Raw genomic sequence first — 21,981 nt, forward strand, 5'->3', positions numbered from 1 at the left:
TGTGACATTATATGTTATGAACTATGCCAATATTTGACTCTAAAGACAGTGTGAATCAATCCAAAGAGTGGGGTGAGATATCAGTGTATGTGCAGAGGTAAACAGAGTACTGTTCTTTGTTGAATTACAGCACCTCTAATTCATGTAGGGTCTGAAAAGGAAAGACAAACTGCCTTAAAAAAGCAATTTGTGTTCTGACACAAAGTCATTTTATTGTTATTTTAGGGAACACCCCAGCACATCAAGTATCAAAGCACTTTAAGAGCAACAGAAAATGAACACAAAACTGAAAGAAGGTTTGTGAAAAAATCAAATCTCTTCCAAGAAGCAATTTATCTTTCATTGAAAGAAATCAGATACTCAATCAATAAATCGATGTCCCATAGACTGTAACTGGTGAGCAAAACAAAATGCACTGAGATTCAACATGCCAAAGGATGCATTGGAAAAGGTAAAGAGAAAAATACTGTTCTCATCACAGAAAGCCATTTGTTCTTAATATGCTTCAGATTTTTAAAGAGCCGTGGACTCTAAGCATAGAGTAGGGGCAGGAGCTTAGAAGGCAGTGAGGTGTAAACCCAACCCTTTGCTCTCTGCCTGTGCAGAGCAGAGGGTCAGGGGCAAGGCAGAGCCCACCACTGCCTGCCTGAGGAGCTGAGCCTGAGGGTGGTGGCAGTGCACTGCTGACATAGGCTGAGGGCAGGTACTCCTTCTCCTGCCATGTCCCTGGGGAGAGGAGAGGAAGGAGAGGAGGAAGAGTGATACGGAGCTGCTTCTGAGTCACAGCATCTCCTGGCGCAAAGCAGCTTTTGCACTTTTGCTCAAGGCTGAGCTCCACTCACAGCCATTGGCTGACACAGGACATGATGTATATACAGTCCAGACTAACCCCAAAAAAGAAGCCCTTGCTGATGAAGGGGTGTATTCAGCAAGCAAACACCCTATAAATGGTCTCCAAATGAATACCAGTCAAAATCTGGCCTACACTGCTTGCACATAAATTACTAGACTTCTTAAATTTTGATAATTACTTTTTTTCCCTAAGCGAATATATTCTTCTGCCACTTATTGTAGTCTAGTGAAAAAGCCACATTGAATCTCCTACCACTGAGCTCTGGGAACTTTGCCAGTTTGCACCATTTTCAGAAGAACAAGGGTTTGAAGGCAATGGTGCTAGGGAATCTTACTAGCGCAAGTCTTTGCTCTCAACGTGTGCAAGTCTCTCTTAAATCTTTCAACAATTCTTTTTCCCACACACAGTTTCCTTCCTGAAGTGGTTTTCATTTAGTGGAGAAGAATTCAGCACAGCAAAAAACATCAGGAAGAGACTCAAGAGCCATTAGATTTATTATGCTCTTCAAAGAACAGAGGCACCTTTTGTTGTTCTAGACATTCGACAGCAGCTCCGGCGCTGCTGCTGCTGCTGCTTTGAGCAGGGATACAATAGAGTCCTGCAGGAAAGTAGCTAAGATGTGTACAAGCAACATGACATGGGTTTTTATTTGCATATCATTTGGAGAGCACTTCAGTGCCCTGGAAAACTTTCTGCCATGGATCCCTACCATCTGAGGGACTGAAAAACTGAATTGAAGAAATGGCTTCTTCTATAGAGCAGAATAATTAAATAACAGTTTGATACTTCCTGACAGATGAATAATAGCAATTATATTTACAGTTTTAACACTGAAAGGAGTCTGTAATCCCAGTTTATCTATTCATGAATGAAGCAATTCACCTCCTGTGCTCCAGTCAGACAGAGCCAAGCTAACACAGAAGACTAACCAATTTTATTCACTGCTTCTTCTGGCTGGGCCAACTTCCTCCAGTTCTGGTTTTAAGCATGATTCTCTTAATGTGAAGTGTACCCAGGTTCTTAGAAATGTCATATATTCAACTCAGGAAACCCAGGTTAACCTGAGAAGAGGACATTTGAGCAGGCAGGGGAAGCTTGCAAGGTAAGTGCCTTTATTCCAGGTGGAGAAATGTTCATTGTTTAAGAAAGATGGGCAGTGGGCTTATATGAGGACTGTCATCCCCACCAGCACAGCAAGAAAACACTTTGGGAGCTAGACATGATGAGTGCTCCTGTGGGCCAAGCTGATGTTTTTCAGCCGGGTTCACAAGGGGCTCTTGCTCTCAAAGGGTCAAAAATGCTGTGGGGCACTGGCTAGGGGGTGCCCTTCACCGGTTGCTCAATAAATTCGCCCCTGGTTTGCTGGTAACAGCTCATCTCTGTCCAGTTTGCAAAGAACGAATTTATTTCTATAGTAAGCAATATACTAAAAGATTATGTATAAGTCAGGTGAATTTTTCTGGAACAGTTCCAGTGATAAAGCAATGCAGCAGGCGAATGGAAAAAGCTCATCATCTTACTTGAATTTTCCCTCCCTCTTCATTGACTTACAAAGCACAGCAATTTAGAACAGAAACTGCCCTATCTGCAGAGCCTTTCTGAGCTTCTAAAGTCAATACTGAAACTGGGGTAGGCATGAGGCTGGAAAAACTGTGTTTCTCTAAACCTTTCTCTGGTGTTTTTGGAAGACATCAATCAGAAAAGATTCTTTCCCCTGGGAAAGCTTTGTTTTTTAAAGCAGCAAAAGTGCTTTGTATTTTTCACATGCACCCAATTAACCATTGCCTGCGGGCTGCTATTTTGGCTAGCACTAGGTGTCTGACCACATGGATCATATTTACACCAGTGAGTTCAAAAGTTTGTTACTTACAAATTCTCTATGACTAAACTATAAATAGGAACAACTTGTGGAATGACTTGGCTCAAAGACCTGCAGCAAGATGCATGCTTACAGTTCTGCAATGCCTATGGAATATGAAGTTACACGTGCCTTTACATGTTATTAGCACACTTAAAAGTACAATGTGCACAGAATATACCATCTTAGTGCTTTATAATCTGCACCAACACACCTGATAGCAGGGGAAACAAGTCTGCAGCACAGTATGCAAAGCATCTTGCATGGGGCACAGATCCCTTCAGACCAGTATGGTTTTGGAACCAGCTGGCTGCAAGTGGGCATTGTGTTCTGTGGTGGGCCCCTTCCATTATTGATGAGTGATTTTATGTATTATGCAGCACTGTAATGAAGATGCAGTCTTTTGTCTTCCCACACTGTGTCCCTCTGTGGTGCTGGGAAGTCTTGGGGCAATATTATCAAATAAAACAGGCACTGCACTGTAGAAGATGAATTCAACTGACTGAGTTTCCCAGCAGTTACACTTTGGTGCCACTGAAAAACCGAGAGACATGGGACTAGTTGGAAAAATTCTAACGAAAAATGAACTAAATATAACATTAGAAAAATGTATTAAAAAACCTGTGTAGACTTTCATCTGAAATCCAGTGCACTGTAATCTTCACACACATCCTTCACTGACAGAAATCTTGCAAATACTTAGGGCATCTAACTAAGAGAGAGAATGTATGCTACATTCTGCCAGTTTATCTGCTGTTCGATGAATCAATGCTTTATTCTGTTATTTATCCCCTTATTTTGGTGGGATCAAAGTGCTTTCCAAGAAACTTCCTCTCAGCAATACAGAAATGCTGTCACTTCTGTACAAGGATAAAAGCAGACTGACTGAAGGAATGGAAAAATATCTCAAACTCTGAAGAACTTCATAAAATACAACTTATGGGAAAGGTGGCTAGAGAAATACCTGTCAAATAATCCTCAGTGGTGGAAAAGAAAAGCCAGCAGATCTTCTAATGAGAAGAAGAGGGTGAAGAGCAATCCTTCTGACTACCAAAATATTCTCCTGCAGAATTAAGGCTAGGTCTGTGAAGCATCATGTGGGGAGGCATGGGGCTGAACTCTGCACCTTCCACGACCTGAGTCTGTATTGTGTGGTCTTTAAGACACTTAGAACATTATTTATTGCTTTCTTACAAGAAATAAACAAATAAATATATCACTATTAATTTTCTTCAAACCTCTCTGCTACCATTTCATGCTTTCCTCCAACTTCTCCCTTAGTCAGAAAAAGAAGCTGACCTCTAACTATGATTAACTCCGCAACAGAGCCCTCTGCTTAAGGCTTTCCAGCATGTGGTGTTTACATATAGAAATAGGATTTTCATGCATTGTAAACCAACAATAAGTATCCAAGTCCTGAAGGTAAAAAGATCAAAAGAAAAGTGAAAGTTCATAATATGTTTTATTCACGTCACAGGCAGCATTCACCAGTAGCACAGATCAGAGCCTTAATTCTTCTCCAAGAAGTAACAAGTCTTTAAGCCATGGAAGCCCGAGATGCCCCCAGAGCTGGTCACGCCAAGCCACAGAGCTGAGCCACTGCCTCCTTCTGCAGCATGGGAACATGCAGGTGCTGCCAGGGACCAGCAGGGACTCAAATGTCTGAAGTGTGCAAATAAGGAAGGAAGATGATGAAGAATTCCTTTGCCTGTCCCCAGAAATTTGGGGAGCAAGAAATGAGAGAAAATAGTCTCTCAGGGAAGTGTAACCACTGAGAAGTACTGAGTGCACAGGCTCCAGTTAAGCCCTGCAGAAAGTTACCTTCACCACAGGCACTGCTGGATTTCCTACAAAATTACATCAGGGTAGAACTTGCCCGTTTTAGCCTACTAATATCCTCACTTTGTGTCCTGCTCCAATAATGATGCTGCGCTGCCACCAGTCATTGCATCACATCTAAGAGGATGTAAGCCTTGAAGAATATGAACCTTGTCTGCTTAGCAAACATCAGCCCGTGGGCAGGATCCATGCAAAATGCTTTTTCCATAGTCTCCTGGGGCAAGAAGGAGTGATGGTCTGCTCCCAGTGAAACCTGGCTGCAGGTGACAAAGTAAGCTAGTGACACACTAGCTTTTATCAGGTAACTTATGCCAGTGAAAGGTCTATCTTCACGAAGTGGACACCCATGAAAGAAAAACAATTAAATGGGAAGTCGTTTGTCATACTAATGGTCTTACTAAATGTCACCATTAAAGAACTGTAAGCAAGAGATTGGTAATGAGCAAGTCAATGTTATCATTTGCTCTCATTTTGCAGGCTGGCTCAGGACCAACTCCTTGCTTTTTATTGCAAAGGAGAACAGATTAAAGAAATGCATAAGAAAATCAAAGTAATTAGGCATATAAACAAACTGGAAGGTAAACACTGTCAATCTCTAAAGGAAGGATGGTACATATTTGTATTATTATTTTCTTTTTAGTCTTATTTTCTCTAATTTCAGATTATTCCTAACATAGTCATAAGCATCCTTACAAAGCACAAGACTGAGCTGAGTCTGTGTTCGCCTCCTGCAAGGTTTGCTTTAGCCCACCCTGAGGATGTGCACTGGGAGAGGCTCTCACCACAGCATTGGGAACTTGGACACATGTAAGATGGCCAGCCCTCTCCACAGGTAAGAGTATGAGCACATCGCCTGCAGAAATATAACTAGACAGAGAATTTAGACTGTGGCTTTTCTCCCTACTTTTGTGCTCTTTGGGATGTCATACCCCTGGGAAGATCCACTCCCCAGCGCTGATCTTGACATGCAACCCAGGTTAACACGGTCTGGCTGTAGGATGTGATTCAGCCTATTAAACCATAGGCATTTAATGAAGCACTTGGTTTAGTTTTCACTCATGCCTCATGTAATCAGCACAGAGAGAGCAGTGCCTGTGGTTGATCTTGGGCGTCATAGTTTCTCTTGTGAGGAGGAGGGACAGTAGGGTAATTCTCATCACTTGTTCATAACTGTACGTTCATTTAAAGTGACCCAGTAATGTGAAAGTCAGCACTACCTAAAAATTATTTCCAACTCCCCAAAACACAGACTGCTATAATTTTTTTAAACTAATTCAGCTTAATGCACCATTCAAAACCCCACGCCATTGCTTTGTGCCAAGACTAGTTATTTTCCCAAATGTTACAGATCCTGACTCCATGTCTGCTGAAGATATGATGCAGTCTCACATTTTCTGCTGTAGTCTACCATGATTAATTTTAGTTTATGGAAGTAGGTGGTAGAATGAAGGGAGAAGCAGCCATGGAAGCCAGAATCTATTCAACTATGGGAAGATCAGAAGTTCCTAAACATAATAATGTCTCAGCAGGGAATATATGAAAAAACTAAACATTAGAAATAGCACATCCCAAGCAGTGCACATAGCATATTTCAAGCTGTAGAGTTAGCAGACAGGGTGTGCTGTCCTATGAATGTGCCAGAGGGAATCTCTGTTTAACACTGTGGTTTTGGTAGAGCATTTTATTAGTGTGTGGAGCAGTTCTGTGAATACAAATGCACCCCTTAAAGCTGCCATCCATCTGCATAAGCACATGAGCAACTTTAATACATGGATGCGTAGATATAATAAATACATTTTTTTCCTAATGATTTTTCCATATGAAAAAGAAGACCCTAATGCAGTATGCAGGCAGCAGAATGGATGGAGTATGCAGGCAGTGGCTGTGCCTGAAAAGATATATGGATATGTGTGTTTGTGTGAATTCCTATTTGCATTAATTCATACTCACAAATATATACAGGAGCCTGGAAGAGCAGACCTGAAAAAACGTCTTATACCTTATAACCATTATGGACTTTTGCTGTCAACTTGCATGCTGAGATCATTGCAATAACTGGGAAACTTATGATGATATAAAAGTCCTCAATATAATCTATTATCGACCTCTAGCTAATATAAATAAAAAAGAAATATTTATAGAAATAAATTTCATAATGAAAAAGAATTAATAAAAATGAGTATTTGAGGAATTTGTTTCATAGAATCAGACATTTTTTTAAAAAACCTCAAATGCTGAAATTATCTTTAAACCAAATTTCAGTTTTTGACAAGCTCAGCTGTAAAGAATGGGACGACTGGAAATCTTTGAAACTTCTAACACTTTAGGTATGAGAGAAAAGGGGTTGTTGAAGACAGAATATTTACCAGACCATTTGTTTTTACAGAAAAGAAAGTAGGAAATTTTTTCATCTGTGACCCAATTCATGTCTGTGTATGTGACAACTATGAACTCTAAATGCAAGCTCTTCAGCATAGGCTGCATGTTAAGTCTGTAAAGGATCTAAAGCACACTTTGGTGCACTAAGTAAATAAATACCCCCAAAAATGCAAAATGCAAATTATTATTTGTTGTATATTCATAAACTTCTCAGAAGTTTAATAGGGTTTCAAGTATGCAAAAATATTTTCTTAAAATACCTCTTGTTCTTTGCTAAGAGTAGCTAACATAATTAAAGTATCAACCATAAGACAGTTTCTTTCATTTTAGCCTATGTGCAATAAATTCTCATCCTGAGGCCTGTGTTTCCACAAGGCACCTCCCTGAAACAACATTAAAATCCTGCAAAAACCTCGCTCCCTTTGACAGGAAGAGACAGATGGGGAAAAAAACCCAACCTAAACTTAAGGACTTTCAGAAGAAAGGCAGAATCATCACAGGCATTAAACTAATCACTACACCAAGAACATAGTCAAAGTATCCAAATTTGGAGTCTTATTTGGTGGTCTACAGGGGCTGAGAGCATCTGAGCAGCCAAAGAGCTTTGTACTCTGCAGATTTGCATAAATTTAGAACTGCTGAATCTTGGCCAGATTTCCTCATGAAGTCTCCTGCTGTGGCACAACTACAGCTGAAAATGTTCAATCTGAAGAAAGCAGGATTAAGTCCTCAGTATTTCTAAATATAGCTCAGAATTTAAAATACTTCCTGATTTTTGACGACTTTTGAATTTTTCAGCTTAATAGGTCAGAAAAGCAGAATAAAAAATATGAACTTTTATATTACAAATATGCCTTTTAGTAAGACATATTTGTGCATTGAAGGCTGTCAGGCGACAACCTCTCTCTAAAGAGCTGCTGTCCATCGCCAGTGAACACTGCAGTGAAACCTGGATGGCAGCAGGTGATGTAAACCTTGACTCACTGTGTTTGCGAAAGGAAAATAGGGCTGTGGTGTGTATTTTACAGGGAAAAAAAAGAGACCACACAAGGACTGCTCTGTTCCCAGCCCAGGAGCTGCAGAGAGGTCATGAGCGTGTAACTGAGGGCAGTACTTCATCCAGATACCACAGACCAGAAACTGGTTTCCACTGAGAAACCAGGATGTTATTTTGGGCCCTTCTCAAGCTAGTGCAATGACAAATTCTCAGAACAGCAAACTTTACCACAAATTTTTTCTGCAGTCAAGGTAGTATTGAGGGATATCAATCAATGACCAGAGCACAAACCTTTACATTTTACCTTCTGAAATAATCAAGGTGCCACACACTCATCTTTTTGAAAGCTGATCCATCGGCTGGAGCTGACATCCAACACATTGGAAATACCAGCTCCAAGTTCTATCTTATAAAATGTTGCTAATTTTGCTCTAGCTTCTGTTTATTTAAAGTTATATTCTGCCTTCTTACATGTAAAACATAGACAGATCCACATAAATCAGTGTGCCTACCTGCCTGCTGAGGCATTCCCAAATAACTACGGTGAGTTAAGGCACCATGAAAAATGAGAAGAAATGGAAATAAAACCTGAAAACATGTACAATTTCTACTACAGCAAATGCTGATCTAAAGGCTGTCTACTAGAGGTTGTTTTTTTATTATAACATGTTTTATAATGGCATACTATCCAATACAACTGCACTAGGTGATTGATAACAAACACTGTAAAATGTCACAGTTTAATAGAGATTAATTTACCTCCATCTTGTGAGTTCATGATATTCAGAGCAAACAGCATTGCATTGGAGAACGTGGTAGCCTCTTCTTTGCTTGCAAAATTCAAGCCATAGACTTGCCGTGCGTCGCGCCATTGATGAAAGGTAGGTGTTGCTTGATTGTACTTCAGTCCTTTCACAATTGAGTAATTAATCACTACCTGTGATTTGAAAGAGAGGGGTAAGGATTAAAAATAGTTCTGTTTACAGTGGGGAAAAAAACCACCCAACCCTTGTGTAAAGGTTAACTAAAATGGTAGAGGCAGTTCCTTTGGCAGCTCCTACATGGCCGTACAGTAAGGCAGTGCGTGTTCTGGTGACAGAAGACCCACATCTAAGGGTGAGATTTACAACAGTTCAATTCAGCCTCGGGGACTTGCAAGCCAGTTTTGCAAAATCTATTACCTGCCCATGTTTTCTACAGCACCTTCACAGGATGCAGCTGTGCAGATGCTGCAGACAGCTGTCAGGAGCCAGTGCCAGCAGCTGTTGCCATCTTTTGGAGGATGATCATGCACAATTGTTAGAAAAAGAGCCAGACAGAGCTAACTAACCCTGCCCTACAGCAGATAAATGTTTTGACTCATTGCACCAGCTCTGCTTTTCTCCTCCCATGCACCTGATCACCACCAGCTTCTTGTGTTGAGAGTTTTTCCTCTAGAATCAGACAGGCAATGACAAAACCAGACAACCACATATTTCCGCTCCCACCTCCTCCCTTGCTGTATGAGCGATATTTTCCAGGTAAGGGGTGACTGCAGCAGAAGGATGGTTCTGTATATTTTGATTTAATCTGCTAAATACAATGCCCTGTTTATCCTTGGGTAGGGCACATGGGACATCCAGCTACACAGTGTAACTGGGATCCAACCAGAAACCTCCAATGCTAAAAGTGTGACCTGATCTAGCTGAAAGGGGAGAGGCAGGAGTGCCCCCTGCACCACTAATAGGCCAGAAGGATGGATGGCACAGACAACATCCCTGAGATACCCATCTGTGCACTGGCAGTGGTACTCTGTTGTGACACAAAGTTAAGAAACAAAATGCCAGCAGAAGGGATAATAATTATTCCCATAACCAGATGCAGTGCATTGAAAACAACGAAGTTGTAGGAAATGGAGGCTCCCCCTTCATCAGCTCACACAGGCTGGGGACAGAAGGGAACCAGGGACAGAGAACCTTGAAATTATGAGCAGGAAAAGTTCATTGTTTAAATACAGCAAATCTGGTCTTGAATGTTCCAGATTGCACCTGCAAATGGATTTATTTTGGCTGGAGTTTTATCAAGAGCCAGAACAATCCCACATATTCTGACCCCCACTGAAAGTCAATCAATGGAAATCATCACACTAGTTTGGGTGGCTCATATGTAAATTAAATGGGCTGGACACTGGTTTACAGGAGTAGGAAGAGCACTTTTGTGCATGCTGTCCAGGAGCTCACTCTTAGCACACGTCTTCCCATCCTGGGCTTTGTAAATGGGAGAAACAACTGAAGACAAAGGAACAGAGAGCCAGTAATGAGTCAACTTTGTACACAATATTTACGTTAGAGGTGGATCCCCCACACCAGAAAACCAACCAATACATTTTTGTTGCAGTCTGATGGATCAGTATTTTGGAAAGTTTTCTATTAACACTACAGTTGCAGTTAAAAAGCTCCAGTGTATTTAATTAGTCCAGCAACATTTTTATTAGATGACTGACAATTCTTCTTAATTATAAAGGCAGATTTTTAAAACTAATTTCAAAGATTAATGACTCCTAACTCTGAGTTCTGAATTTTCAGTGGATTGCCAGTTTAAATTGGCAGAAAAATATTAGATGAACACCTAATAAGCAACAATTTGTTTTACACACATTCCTGTTTTTGAAGGATAGCACTGTCTCATTGATATAGTTAACAGATGTATATATTAATATACAAAAAATTATGGAAACCAGCAAAGAAGCCACTACGCCACTAGATAATTACAGATAGACTCTTATTACTAGAATGAATTTACTTACCTTAGCCATCATTAAACAGTGACATAGCAGACAGTCTTTGAATACTTGGTCTAGCTTTAGGCACAAATATGATAGTCCAACTTTTGCACTCAAACTGGTATCATTATTAAGGTTTCATGCAAATGCACTGGGAAGCAATCAGACCTACACTGCTGTTTTTGACACATTTCATTGAGAGATTCCTGACCTGTGAGCCAAAGGAAGATGCAGCCTAAATTTGGTACACAGGCTCCCAAGGGTTAGTCCCCTGAAAATGGGAACCACATCGCCAGCATGCTGTGTGGAAATGCAGCCACACCAACCAGAATGAAGTGGAAACTGGTCTCAGCAAAGGCACTGAACTTGCTTTATAATTGACAGCTTAGATTGCCTTTTTTTCTTGAAAGCTGGTGATATCACCCCCATTCTTCCACTGAGCCGGTACCGATGTTGGTCACACTCAAAGAGTTTCTGGAGCATCACGGAGCATCCATGCTTGGATTACTAATCCAAAGTTTTAACATGGACCAATTTTTAAGTTTTCCAATCATTTTTGAGCAATTCACCAAGGGAAGGCACAGTCAGTATCTTCAAGGAAATGTTTAAAAAGACTTTGAGCTTCTACAAGGCTTTCAAAATGAGTCTTTCTCACCTACTAAAAGAAACTTGAGTTTCAAAGGACGCCACTATCAAAGTCCAAAGAGCACCAGAGTGCGCAATGTATCTGCATAATTAAAGGCAGAAATTGTAAAAACTTACGCCAAAAATTCTTTAATAGAAGTCAGGTAAACTCTTCAAAACCTGCTTCCCCAGAACATCGACCCAAGGAACTCCGAGGATCTGCTCTGTTCTGAGGGTTTGATCCCTTTAGTTGAACAAAGACAGAATTTGAATGTTGACCTTCAGTAATCATCAGCTTGTCTACATATGTAATATTTTGTCTTCAAACTCAAATCAGAGAGTTTGAAACTGGGAAAAGAAACTTAAAATAGCCAGAATTTCATTTTATCTCCTTTGGCTCACGTTTATGGAAAATACTACAAAAGAAAAGGGGTTCACCTGCTGTTGTTAAGATTGAGTGCACAAAGGTGTCTTGTACAGATGTTCTGGAGACTCTGCAAGGCACATGATGATTATGAAGTGCTTCAGAGCAGTAATTAACATAAAGGTCTCCCTGTTTGAAGCATAGGGGTTTTTTACAGGTGTTTCTAAGGGATCGTTACTCTAAAGCTTCATATGTCAGTAAGATAGCATCTGCCAGGTGGAGCAGACCAACAGTTCATCTTTTAAACTTCAGTTGTAGTCTACAATAGGTGAATTGGAGAAAATTACTAGAAATCTTGCAGAAATAAGTAATGGATTCATTCATGACAAACAGTTCTTCCTATAACTCTTCACCTAGAATTTTGACTTAAAAACTGAAACACGACATTTTAAATACCTTTTTTTTTAATTTTCAACACCCTTTTGGTATTTTATATCCTGAAACAAAGTAGTCTTCTTACTGTTATAAATGCCTGTGCTGTTTTGAACCCTGTTAAATTCTGGATTCCAATGATCTCATATGGCAAGGACAGACCAGGTGTGCACAGCATTAATAAGTTGACATCTTTCTATGTTCCCATCGCTGTAACGCTAAAAAAAGGTTTGCTTCTCTTCTACTTGGTTCTCTCCTTCACCCTTTCACCTCAGTTTAAAGTGTAGGCTCCCTAAGACAGGCAGGGAATTTTAGGATCTATAAAAAAGCTCAAAACTGAGAAGCCCTTCCTTTTGGCTGCTGAGTTGGGAGCTGTCAGCAGTGATGATGGTGGTGGCCAATGGGACTCATGGGAACGGGGCTAGAAGGGATTAAATGAGCTTCAGGGCAACACCTGAGGTGTAAACAGAGCCAAGATCATGGGAAGAGCTCCCACACAAGTCTCATCCCCGTGCTCTTGCTTATTGAACCAGGACAATAAAATTGTTTGTTTCTCCAGAGCATGGAATGGCTCAGTTGTTACTGGCTTGGGCCCTTCCACACTGCCTGCACTCAGGCTCATCTCATAGGGAGTAGACAGGATTGCTAGAACAGGGAGGATATAAAAACTGCTACAGCTAGGCCAGATTCTTTACTCCTGAAGGCAGGCCCAAACCTGACGAACTTCTAGTAATTTACAGCAGTGATTAATTGGTTCTTTATTTTTCAAAAATTGTGGTTAGTTTATATCCCAAACAATTAGCTTTGTGACCTTCTTGCATGGTGACTGAAGCTCACACGTCACCTTTACAACAGCCCATGTGACAACAACAGCTGGCAAGTTGCAACATGGAGGTAAAGTGTGTGGTTATGACTGTTGGGCTTCAAGAATCACAGAATAGTTAAGGTTGGAAAAGACCTCTATGAACATTGAGTCCAAGATGAAGGCTGCAAGGAAACATCAAAGATCATGATGTTAAGTGATTGTAATACTGATCTGGCCTTAGCTTCAAACCAGTTCTGGCCTCTGTGGCTACTCCAAAGCTTCAAGAGTCTGCCTGTGGTTTTCTGAAGGTTACCACTCACACCAGCATGAGTCTGTGCAAACCTGCACCTCTGTGCAGAGCAGAAAAGGGAATTCATGTCCTGCTGGTCTGTAACCCAGTCCTGCTGCTACGTGCAAAGGATGCAATGAGCATGTCATCCAGACACATAAAGGGAACAAGAGGTCTGGCGACCACTTCCTGGTGGTGAGAATGATGCTCCAGTTCTGCTGCTCTAAAAACCATATCTCTTTGCGGTGAACTTTTTAGACACTGTCAGCTAGAGAAGAAGATGAATACAGATAAGCAGACAGTGCCGTAAATTCCAACACATGCACCAAAAAAGGGCTAGATAACAGAAAGGCAGCAAGACAAAGACAAAAAAAGGAGTCTGCAGAAGAATATACACGAAAAATGAAAAAGAGGATGAAAATTAAAGAATGATGTTATTATAGGTGTAATATAAAAGAACAAAAATTAAAAGGGAAATACTAAAGGCAGGCAGGGATGAAGCCATGAAGATTATTCTAGTCTGTGCCTTGCCAAACAGTATGTAATAAAAGTTGAAATTGCTCCCCCATGGTATTGTTGTGTTACCTATTTTAAACTAATTTCTCAACTCTTGGAAATCTGTGTAGCTCCATTAGCTTCACTATATGCCAAATCACGTTAGCTGAAGATTGGTCCTTTTCAGATAAATATGTCTTTTCTGGGAAATCAACAGCTTTTGCCAAAACCTCACTTTTAGTGAGATTTAACACAGCCTGAGAGCAAGCACAAATGGCTTGTACAGAGAATTACTTTTACTGAAATTCATTTTTTTCTCATTAAATGCCAATACTTAGCAAGTCTAGCAAGCTTATGATTCCATGTGAGACTTATATAAAATATATTAAACTCTGAATCTTGAGACTTTCAGTGTTCCTTTGAATACTACTATGCCACATGCTGTCTTGAATATATTTTATTCATAATATTGGATTTTTGCAATCATATATAAGGTGAACACTTTGTTTTAGATCATTTTAGGTGACTAAGGTAATAACCTATACTTTCTGTTTGTTTGAGGGGGGATTTTTAGTCTGTAAACTTTAGAAAAATATATTCTTCTATGTGCTTCCTTCTTAATTGAGATGATTTTTAGATAGCATGCAGGCTCTCCGTAAGTTGGAACATTTGAAAGCAAATAGAATGTTAATGCAATGTTTAAAGTACAGCTCGAGATTTGAGTTTTTAAGATGTCCTACTCTTTAATTGTATAGTCTGATTAAGACAGACCTCTGGTACACAGTCTCCCTTAAGTATCTCCCTTGCATATACATGTTGACTTTATGACTTCTGCTTGTTATACACCAGCCATGCAGTCCCATCTTAGATTGTAGTCACATGAAAATCATTTACATTCACCTGCTGGCTATGTAAAATAAACAGCTGGCATAGCTTTGTACAAAGCAGTAAGTACTGGCTTTCACAACTGCCTAAGAAGCCATTGTATTTAATTTAGTTTTGAAAATATTTTCTATTTTGGAACGGGATTAATAGAATTAATATGACTCCTTTGCTCTACTGAGAAGCATAAAAGCAGTTGCAAAACTTCTGGCAGACGTTTCAAAAGTGCACTGCAAGGAGCTGAAAACCAATGTGCTCAAAACCCACCTATTTCTGTTCTGCTTTTCCTTTTTCAGTGGTGACTCTATATATGGACAGTGTAGCAAAGTCTACCATTTCCAGTATGCAACCTAACTAACTTTTCCCATTGGCCCAAGCATCACTACAGCTGACAGCTGAGAGAGATCACCTGCATTTCCGTAAGCAGATCGATCAATTCAACATCTGTGGCAGCTCAGAGGTGCCCTGGCTCCTGCCGTCTGGACTAGCTTGACTTGGCTTGACTTGCCCTGCTCACCTCACCTTCCCAGAAGGCAACACACTCTCTGAGCCAACAGGCAATCAATCAATCTCCCACTTCTTCCTCATTCTGCTGCCAGCCAGAGGGCTCGAGGTGAGCACAAGAGGTGGGCAGCCTGGGCAGGCTGGGCTGCCACCGCCGTACCACCCTCACGTCAAATACACAGAGGGAGCCTCCAACTCTGAAATTTCTGCTCTAAAATGCAGATGGAACTGCAGTACTGCACTGCTACTCCACCCAAGTAAACTTTTGCTTAGGGTATAATTGTGGCATTTGGTTAGGGAGCTTCTGACAGCACACACTGCCCGGCACACCACGAGCCAGGCTGCCCAGAGCCACACCGTGCCAGCCCTGGGCTGAGCACTGGGCTTTGGTGGCCGATCAGACTGGGGGCCTGATCCCAGTTCTGGTAATCTAAATCCCATATAACTCCTTTAATACCCGAGGAGGTCCTGCAGAATTAGGCTGCTGTAAATCAGATCACAATGTGCACCTAGGATTTTAAAGTGCATTACAAGGAACTAATTACTTAACACGGCAATGTAACAATCACACTTAGTGAGACAGCAGTGGATTTTAATATAATATATTAAATTTTTAGAAAATTAAATAAAATAATATTTTATTGTAGCACTAAATCCAAGTAAAAAGTAATTTTGGGGGAGCTGAGATCAAAATCCGCAGAATGAAACAAGAGTCATTTCACAAGAAAAAAATGGAAGAGGGGAATAACATTAAAATATCTCTGGCATCTACCAAAATTTCTTTTTTCAAACAAGGAGTAATAACCTATATTACATTCTGTGTGCAAAAAATTGTACAAAATCCGAACGACTGGAGTAAACAAGCTTGTAGGCACCTTGCAGGGAGCAGGAAATGTTGCATTGGGTGTAGAACTGAGGTTACCAAACGAGATCAAAGGTTAATTTACAGGAAACTTGATACAGTTACTCACTTGTTGATCCTGCAGTTTAACTCCAACTACCCTGAAGGTGTTCGTGGCCGTGTTGTGGTATATGTTGATTCTGCTGAATCCCTGCTGTCCAGGTTTGATTGGCACCCATTTCTTACTGGTATCGTCATAGACCATAACTGAAGCTCGGGCTTGGCAAATACTCTGTTCACTGGAGAGCGAAAACAACAAAAACAAGAAAAAAGGCAGTGAATTTGCTGCTTCTTACTGCAAACTTGTAAAGGAGAAGAAACCAAGAGAAACTATCAGAACCGCTTACAACATATGTTTTATAAGAGATCTGCGAATCCTTTGACTGTGATCTGTTAAATTAAAGCTGACATGTATGTGTTCATAGACTTAAAAAGCCTCTTATATGCTGCTGTTTTGAACTGATAATCTATTTTATATAAAACATTAAGCCCTGAGACAGAACCTGCATCACATAAATGTTATGAAAACTGTCCAACAGTATGAATGCTCCATTTATTTTATGTACCTATTGGCAAGTGAAGCCTTTCACATTTGCATGAAAACCTACCAATATTTTACAGCTTCCTGACAAAACAAACGTGACATCCACAGCTGAGTTATACATTTAAAACTGGAAGCAAGCAGACCTTGAACCAGAAGCCATGTTAGGTAAACTGAAGAAATCAATTAAGTTAATCCATCTGATGCCTAATACCCAGACCTGCTGACGCACTTAGAGGTCCCAGAATACATGGTGCAAAACACACAAGAACTCTTTTTTCCTTCATCCTAGTAGCAAAGAAAGTGGGAAACGGGAATCCATGAACGTCTGCATTCCAGCATTAAAGTACCTACACTTTGTATAGCATTAATAACAATTTTTCTCCTTTAGATTCACAGAAATTCCTTAGTTCTTTACCTCTTACTTGCATATCCTGACTAACATACTGGAATGGTAATAAAACACACCCATCATGAGCAAGAAATGCCACTGGCAAATGATGCTGTTGAGGTGACATGTCAATATAGATCAGGATTTCAATTCTCTTGACTTCCCAGTCACTTTTCTTACACCAGAGGAAATCAGAGTTCCTAATATGAAGAAATAAAACGAATCCTGCAAATGTTGAAGATGTAAAATCTTTAATGTAACAGGAATATTCAAAAAGCAAATAGACCTAAGATGTTAGACCTAAATGAAACTATGCAGGATATATGCCCTGCAAAAATTTTAAGTTCACGAGTGTCCTCTTAACTTTAGACCCATATATATATGTGTATATATATATATATATGTATACATATACACACACATACCTCCCTTCCTGAGCCCAAGCTGTATTAAATAATTTTCCACAATGCAATATCAAGCACTAATCCTCTTTGCACACAAATCTTTTTTTCTTCCCTTCTTTGTTTGCTTTTACCTCCCTAGCATACACACACAAACACATGAGAAGCTCCTGGGTGATGCTAAACCATATTGCTGCACTGCCACCACGCCAAATTACACCCCTTGTAAATCATACCAACTGCTGCACACCCAAAGCCGCCTGACCCCATCACTGTCATCATTTTAATGAAAGGGAGCACGTTACTGCAAGTATTAAGAGGATCTGGGTAGATTACAGCAGCAGTTTTCGATCTTTTCTGATTTGTGGGTCTCAAAAAGATTTCCAAGGCAGATGCATCCCCCATGGTACACTAAAACCTACTGACTCTGGCTTGTTTTATCAGTCACTTCACAGAGCCTCCAGGTAGCCCACAGACCTCCTCCAGGCTGTGGGTAAGAGCCTGAAAACTCCTCACAGGATTTACAGAGGGAGTAAGGACACTGGTAGACATCTCCATAAAGAACAATGTAAGAAAATTCAGGATAAATTGTATTTTTATTATGTAGCATGGAAACAGCTAAATTCTGTTATTGGAGCAATATATTCAGATCAGAAAGACTAAACATTATTTTATCTATATTCTTCTTCAGAATTTATAAAATTCAGCTCATCTACCAGTTGCTGTTGCTTTGTTATAAGAGATACCTGGAGAACAGCTGTGCCTCTGCTGATTTACTTACCCAGCAAACACCTCTCCCTTCTTTTTTTTTTAAGGTAAGCTAATGTCTTGTGGCAGCTCCTCCATATCTGACACTAGCAGCTGAAGGATTTGAGCTCACTCCAGCCTGCCTAATCCTCCAGCTGGTGCAAGAGCCACAGCTTGGCAGCAGTGGCAGCATTGCCTGCATCCTCCAGACCTGCCTGGGGATGCCCAGTCTGTCTTGGATTCACAGATGGGGAGAATGGGAGAGAAATATACCAGCAAAAAGGCAGGTACGCTGGATTAGCTTTGCCATGTGGAAGTAGAATGGCCAAAAATAATCCTCAGTGCAGTCGTGTGGCTGAATGGTGACCACCTGTCTGTGCTACGAGGTTCCATCTTCGGCTCCAGAGGTGAGGGGATCATCAGCTGCCTAGGGCACAGTAAGCCCCTGCCCAGTGAGCCCGTGGGATCCCAGAAAACATTATCCCTGGGAGAGTCACACTCGGCCAATGTGACACCATGTTCTTCCCCTCAAGCCTTGCCAGTCACTACAAGCCTCACTGTACACTAAAGTAAGCAAGAGCACATCAGTGGTTGCAATCAGAGCATGCCTTGGACCCAATGTTGCCTGCATTTCAGGTGAATTTTGGAACCCACAATTACCATTAGCTTCTTAATTAGTCAAAATTAATTAAATTATCCTTCCATACAACAACAAGAATACCTCTAACCATACAGACACCGGGGCCTTAACATGGCATTACTCATAATGCCATATCCAGGTTCCAGTAGATATGGCAACTTTGCCTTCAGCCTTTGCTGTCACTAAAATGTTACACAGCATGTAACCTGCTATTGCCCCATGACTGAAACACAGATATAGACCTCAGGAGCAATATTTAATGCATGATGACCAATTGTTACTGTAACATAAAGCAACAACACATTGAGCTCAATCCCTGCTCTCCTGCAGTCAGTGGAAGTTTTTCATCATTCATTTAAATGGAAACAGGATTAAGCCTGTTATCTGGCCTCCAGTGAAATAACAGAAAGGAACATAAAACAAGTACAGCACAAGGGGAATCCATTCTTGCAAACCACTTCATCAATTTTTCAACACCCAATATGCTCCCAGGGACCCATTGCTAGATTGCTGTCTCACCCTAAATGGAGATGTAACTCTTTATCCTGAAGATTTTTACTCTCCTACACATAAAAGGCACAACTGTCCCACTGCTACTTTAAGAGGCTTCCCTGAAAACAGCTCAGAAAATGTTGCTCATAGAAAGGTCAGTGAGAATCTCTCTATTACTCTCTGTGGAGTACATTATTTTAAACGTAAATCAAGCATCAGTAGTTTCACAAAGATCCAGCAAAAGTTTTGGTTATTTATTATTTATTTGGTTATACTTATGTCAACTACACATGACAGGTAACAAATATGGGTCTTAGTTGCACAATTGTGCATAGTCACTTTCCTCCTCCATGAGAAGAGTTTGTTAGATATTAGCATTTATACACAAAATTATTATTGGAGACTTCTAGAACTTGCTTTATTTTCCTAATACACAAAAGTTACTGAAAAATGGGTATATGTTGGAGGTCCATTAAATTTCACATACCACATCAAATATTACTAACTCCCCTACTGATTTTTTATTTTACATTAACGTGCAGTCAGATTCATCCACCTGAGTTCCCACCATAGGAAATGATGTATAAAAAATATAAAAATTGAAACATAGGTCTCGATTACAAAATCATTCACATTTGCTCTTAACATCTACTCCAACTCTGAGGTAGATTTAAGATATCTTATTTAAATGTGGAGGGGAAGGGGTTCTTCCTCGGGATCCAAATATTCACCCTTATTTATTCTGAAAGCATTTTCTCTCAGTGCTTTACATCTGTGGGATGGCAAACATCTGCACCAGTACCACTTGTTTGCCTGAAGTTAAAGCAAATCTGCTTAACTTCCCATCTGATAGAAGCAGGCTGCACTGGGAAATCCTTCATTCACAGCAGGTACCTAAAATCCAGTGTTTGCTGTTGAGATTTACAGAATATTGTTTCAATATTACGAAACTATAAATAAAAAAAAAAAAGTTTGCAGATTATACAATTTGTTTCATTCTGTGTAACCCATTTTCACCCGCTCTCTTCCATCTCTTGTGTTTAGGGTTCATCTTCAAAAATTAATAGATTGGCTAATTTGGAGTTAGCCCTTCTTGAAAGGGTCAGCGTTGATCCTTTTTGCCCAACCCTGGTGCGTGTGGGCAGCCAAGCACACACATGGGCTGGCCCCACAGATTTGCTGTATCCTCCTTGCTTTGGTGTCAGCAGCACTGCCAGCCCTAAATGAGTCAAGTGAAACTCAAGGTACCAGATAAGGTACTACTGTATTTGGGGAGAACAGTCAAGGAGTAGCAATGAGGCTGCACTTCGAGGCAGTGCTGCAGAGGAGGTGCCTTCATCCTGAAATAACACTTCTCTCTTCTTCTATCTGTGCAGAACTTGAAAAAACGCAGCCCTTTCTTCCTGGCTTTTAGTAAATGTATGATTACCAAGAACTATAGCCAAAAAAGAGCCACAAAGGAGTACAGGAAAGATAACACAAGGAATCTTTGGGAAAATATCTGGGATTTTTTGTGAATTATCGCACGAGACTTAGTGCCATGGCTTGACATTACCTGGCTGACTACAAATGATTAAGTAGCAGGAAGAAATATAGGGGTGAGGGGGAAACAAATGACAGAAATTTCTATGGAGGTTGGTAATGGAGGAGCCATGGATCAGAGAAAAGTCCTCCTGCTTCACTCTGCCTAGACCAGTGGGTTATCCAAACATACGAGCTAAAATCTCAGTTTGGAACCACGAAAAACCTGTTATAGAGAATAAACAGGAAAAAGAGAGCAAACCATAATGTTTGGAGGCAAGTCTGGCTCTGAAAGGTATCCAAGACTTTTCTCTCCTGTCCCCGACTGGGAAAAAGACAAGTGGCCAAGCTGCAATGTGCTCCTTCACTGACCTGTTTTCTCTACTTACAAGGTTATCTTTTTACGAACAAAACTTTTGCAGGGTATGGTATTGAAGCACTGAGCCCAGCTCTGACCAGCTGGCCTGTGCAGAGCCTGCCATGGACCAGGGTTATCCCAGCCCAACCCTGGACCCCTTGTCCAGCACCAACCTACCCAGAGGTCACCTCTCCAGGGATAACGGGAGAGGTTTACAATACTTTCTCCTAGAGCCAGGACAACATCATACAGCTTTTGGAGGGTCACCAAATCATGCTCACAAAAGGTGTAACAAATATCCACGGCCAGCTAACTTCAGGATGAAACATCTAATTGTGTGGGCTCTACTCCAGCATGCCAGGTGGATCTGGACACTTCCACTATCCTTCATATTTACAGATGCAACTGTGTCCTTGGGGCAAAAGCTGTCTTAGTACAAACTGTGAAAGCTCCCTGACAGAAATCAAGCTCTCATGCTTTGAATCTATTACGGATCTACTTTGTTTCAAGCTGCTTATTATTCTCCCACCTTCAAACAACTCTTTTCTGGCATTCATAGGAAATGCAAACAGCTATTTTCACAAACATTTTTCATTTCCATCTCCCATACATTTGCCCCATAACGTTTAAATGATTAATAATTAAAAATTATGTTGGACTGATCTAATAATTCTTACTGGTGTGAGAAATTGTTAATATTACTTAGCCCCAGGCTTGTCCTACTTGAGAACAAAACCTCAGCACATAGAATGTGTGAGATAACGCACAAGCCATTTACCACATCTCACTCTACTTGTCCACTGAGGCTGCCACAGAAAGTCACATTTGTGTGGTTAAACGTGACATGCAAGAAATTGCTGATGCTGATTTAAGAAGCTGACAGAATATTCTCCATATCAGCTTGAAC

At 40.6% G+C, this 21,981-nt stretch overlaps 1 protein-coding gene across 6 annotated transcripts in view; it reads right to left on the reverse strand.

Moving 5' to 3' along the window:
* The window catches only part of EVL (Enah/Vasp-like), a 126,877-nt gene that overhangs the window by 54,537 nt on the left and 50,359 nt on the right, over positions 1–21,981 (reverse strand). For all 6 annotated transcript variants that reach the window (XM_017807636.1, XM_017807635.1, XM_017807634.1 and 3 more), the window contains exons 2-3: positions 16,054–16,222; positions 8,686–8,863 (exon numbers count right to left, since the gene is read on the reverse strand). In XM_017807636.1, the coding sequence (XP_017663125.1) occupies positions 8,686–8,863; positions 16,054–16,222 (347 nt within the window). The remainder of the gene's footprint in view (positions 1–8,685; positions 8,864–16,053; positions 16,223–21,981) is intronic.

Source organism: Lepidothrix coronata, unplaced genomic scaffold, assembly GCF_001604755.1.
Source record: "Lepidothrix coronata isolate B3197 unplaced genomic scaffold, Lepidothrix_coronata-1.0 Scaffold19, whole genome shotgun sequence".
NCBI classification, from domain to species: Eukaryota; Metazoa; Chordata; class Aves; order Passeriformes; family Pipridae; genus Lepidothrix; species Lepidothrix coronata.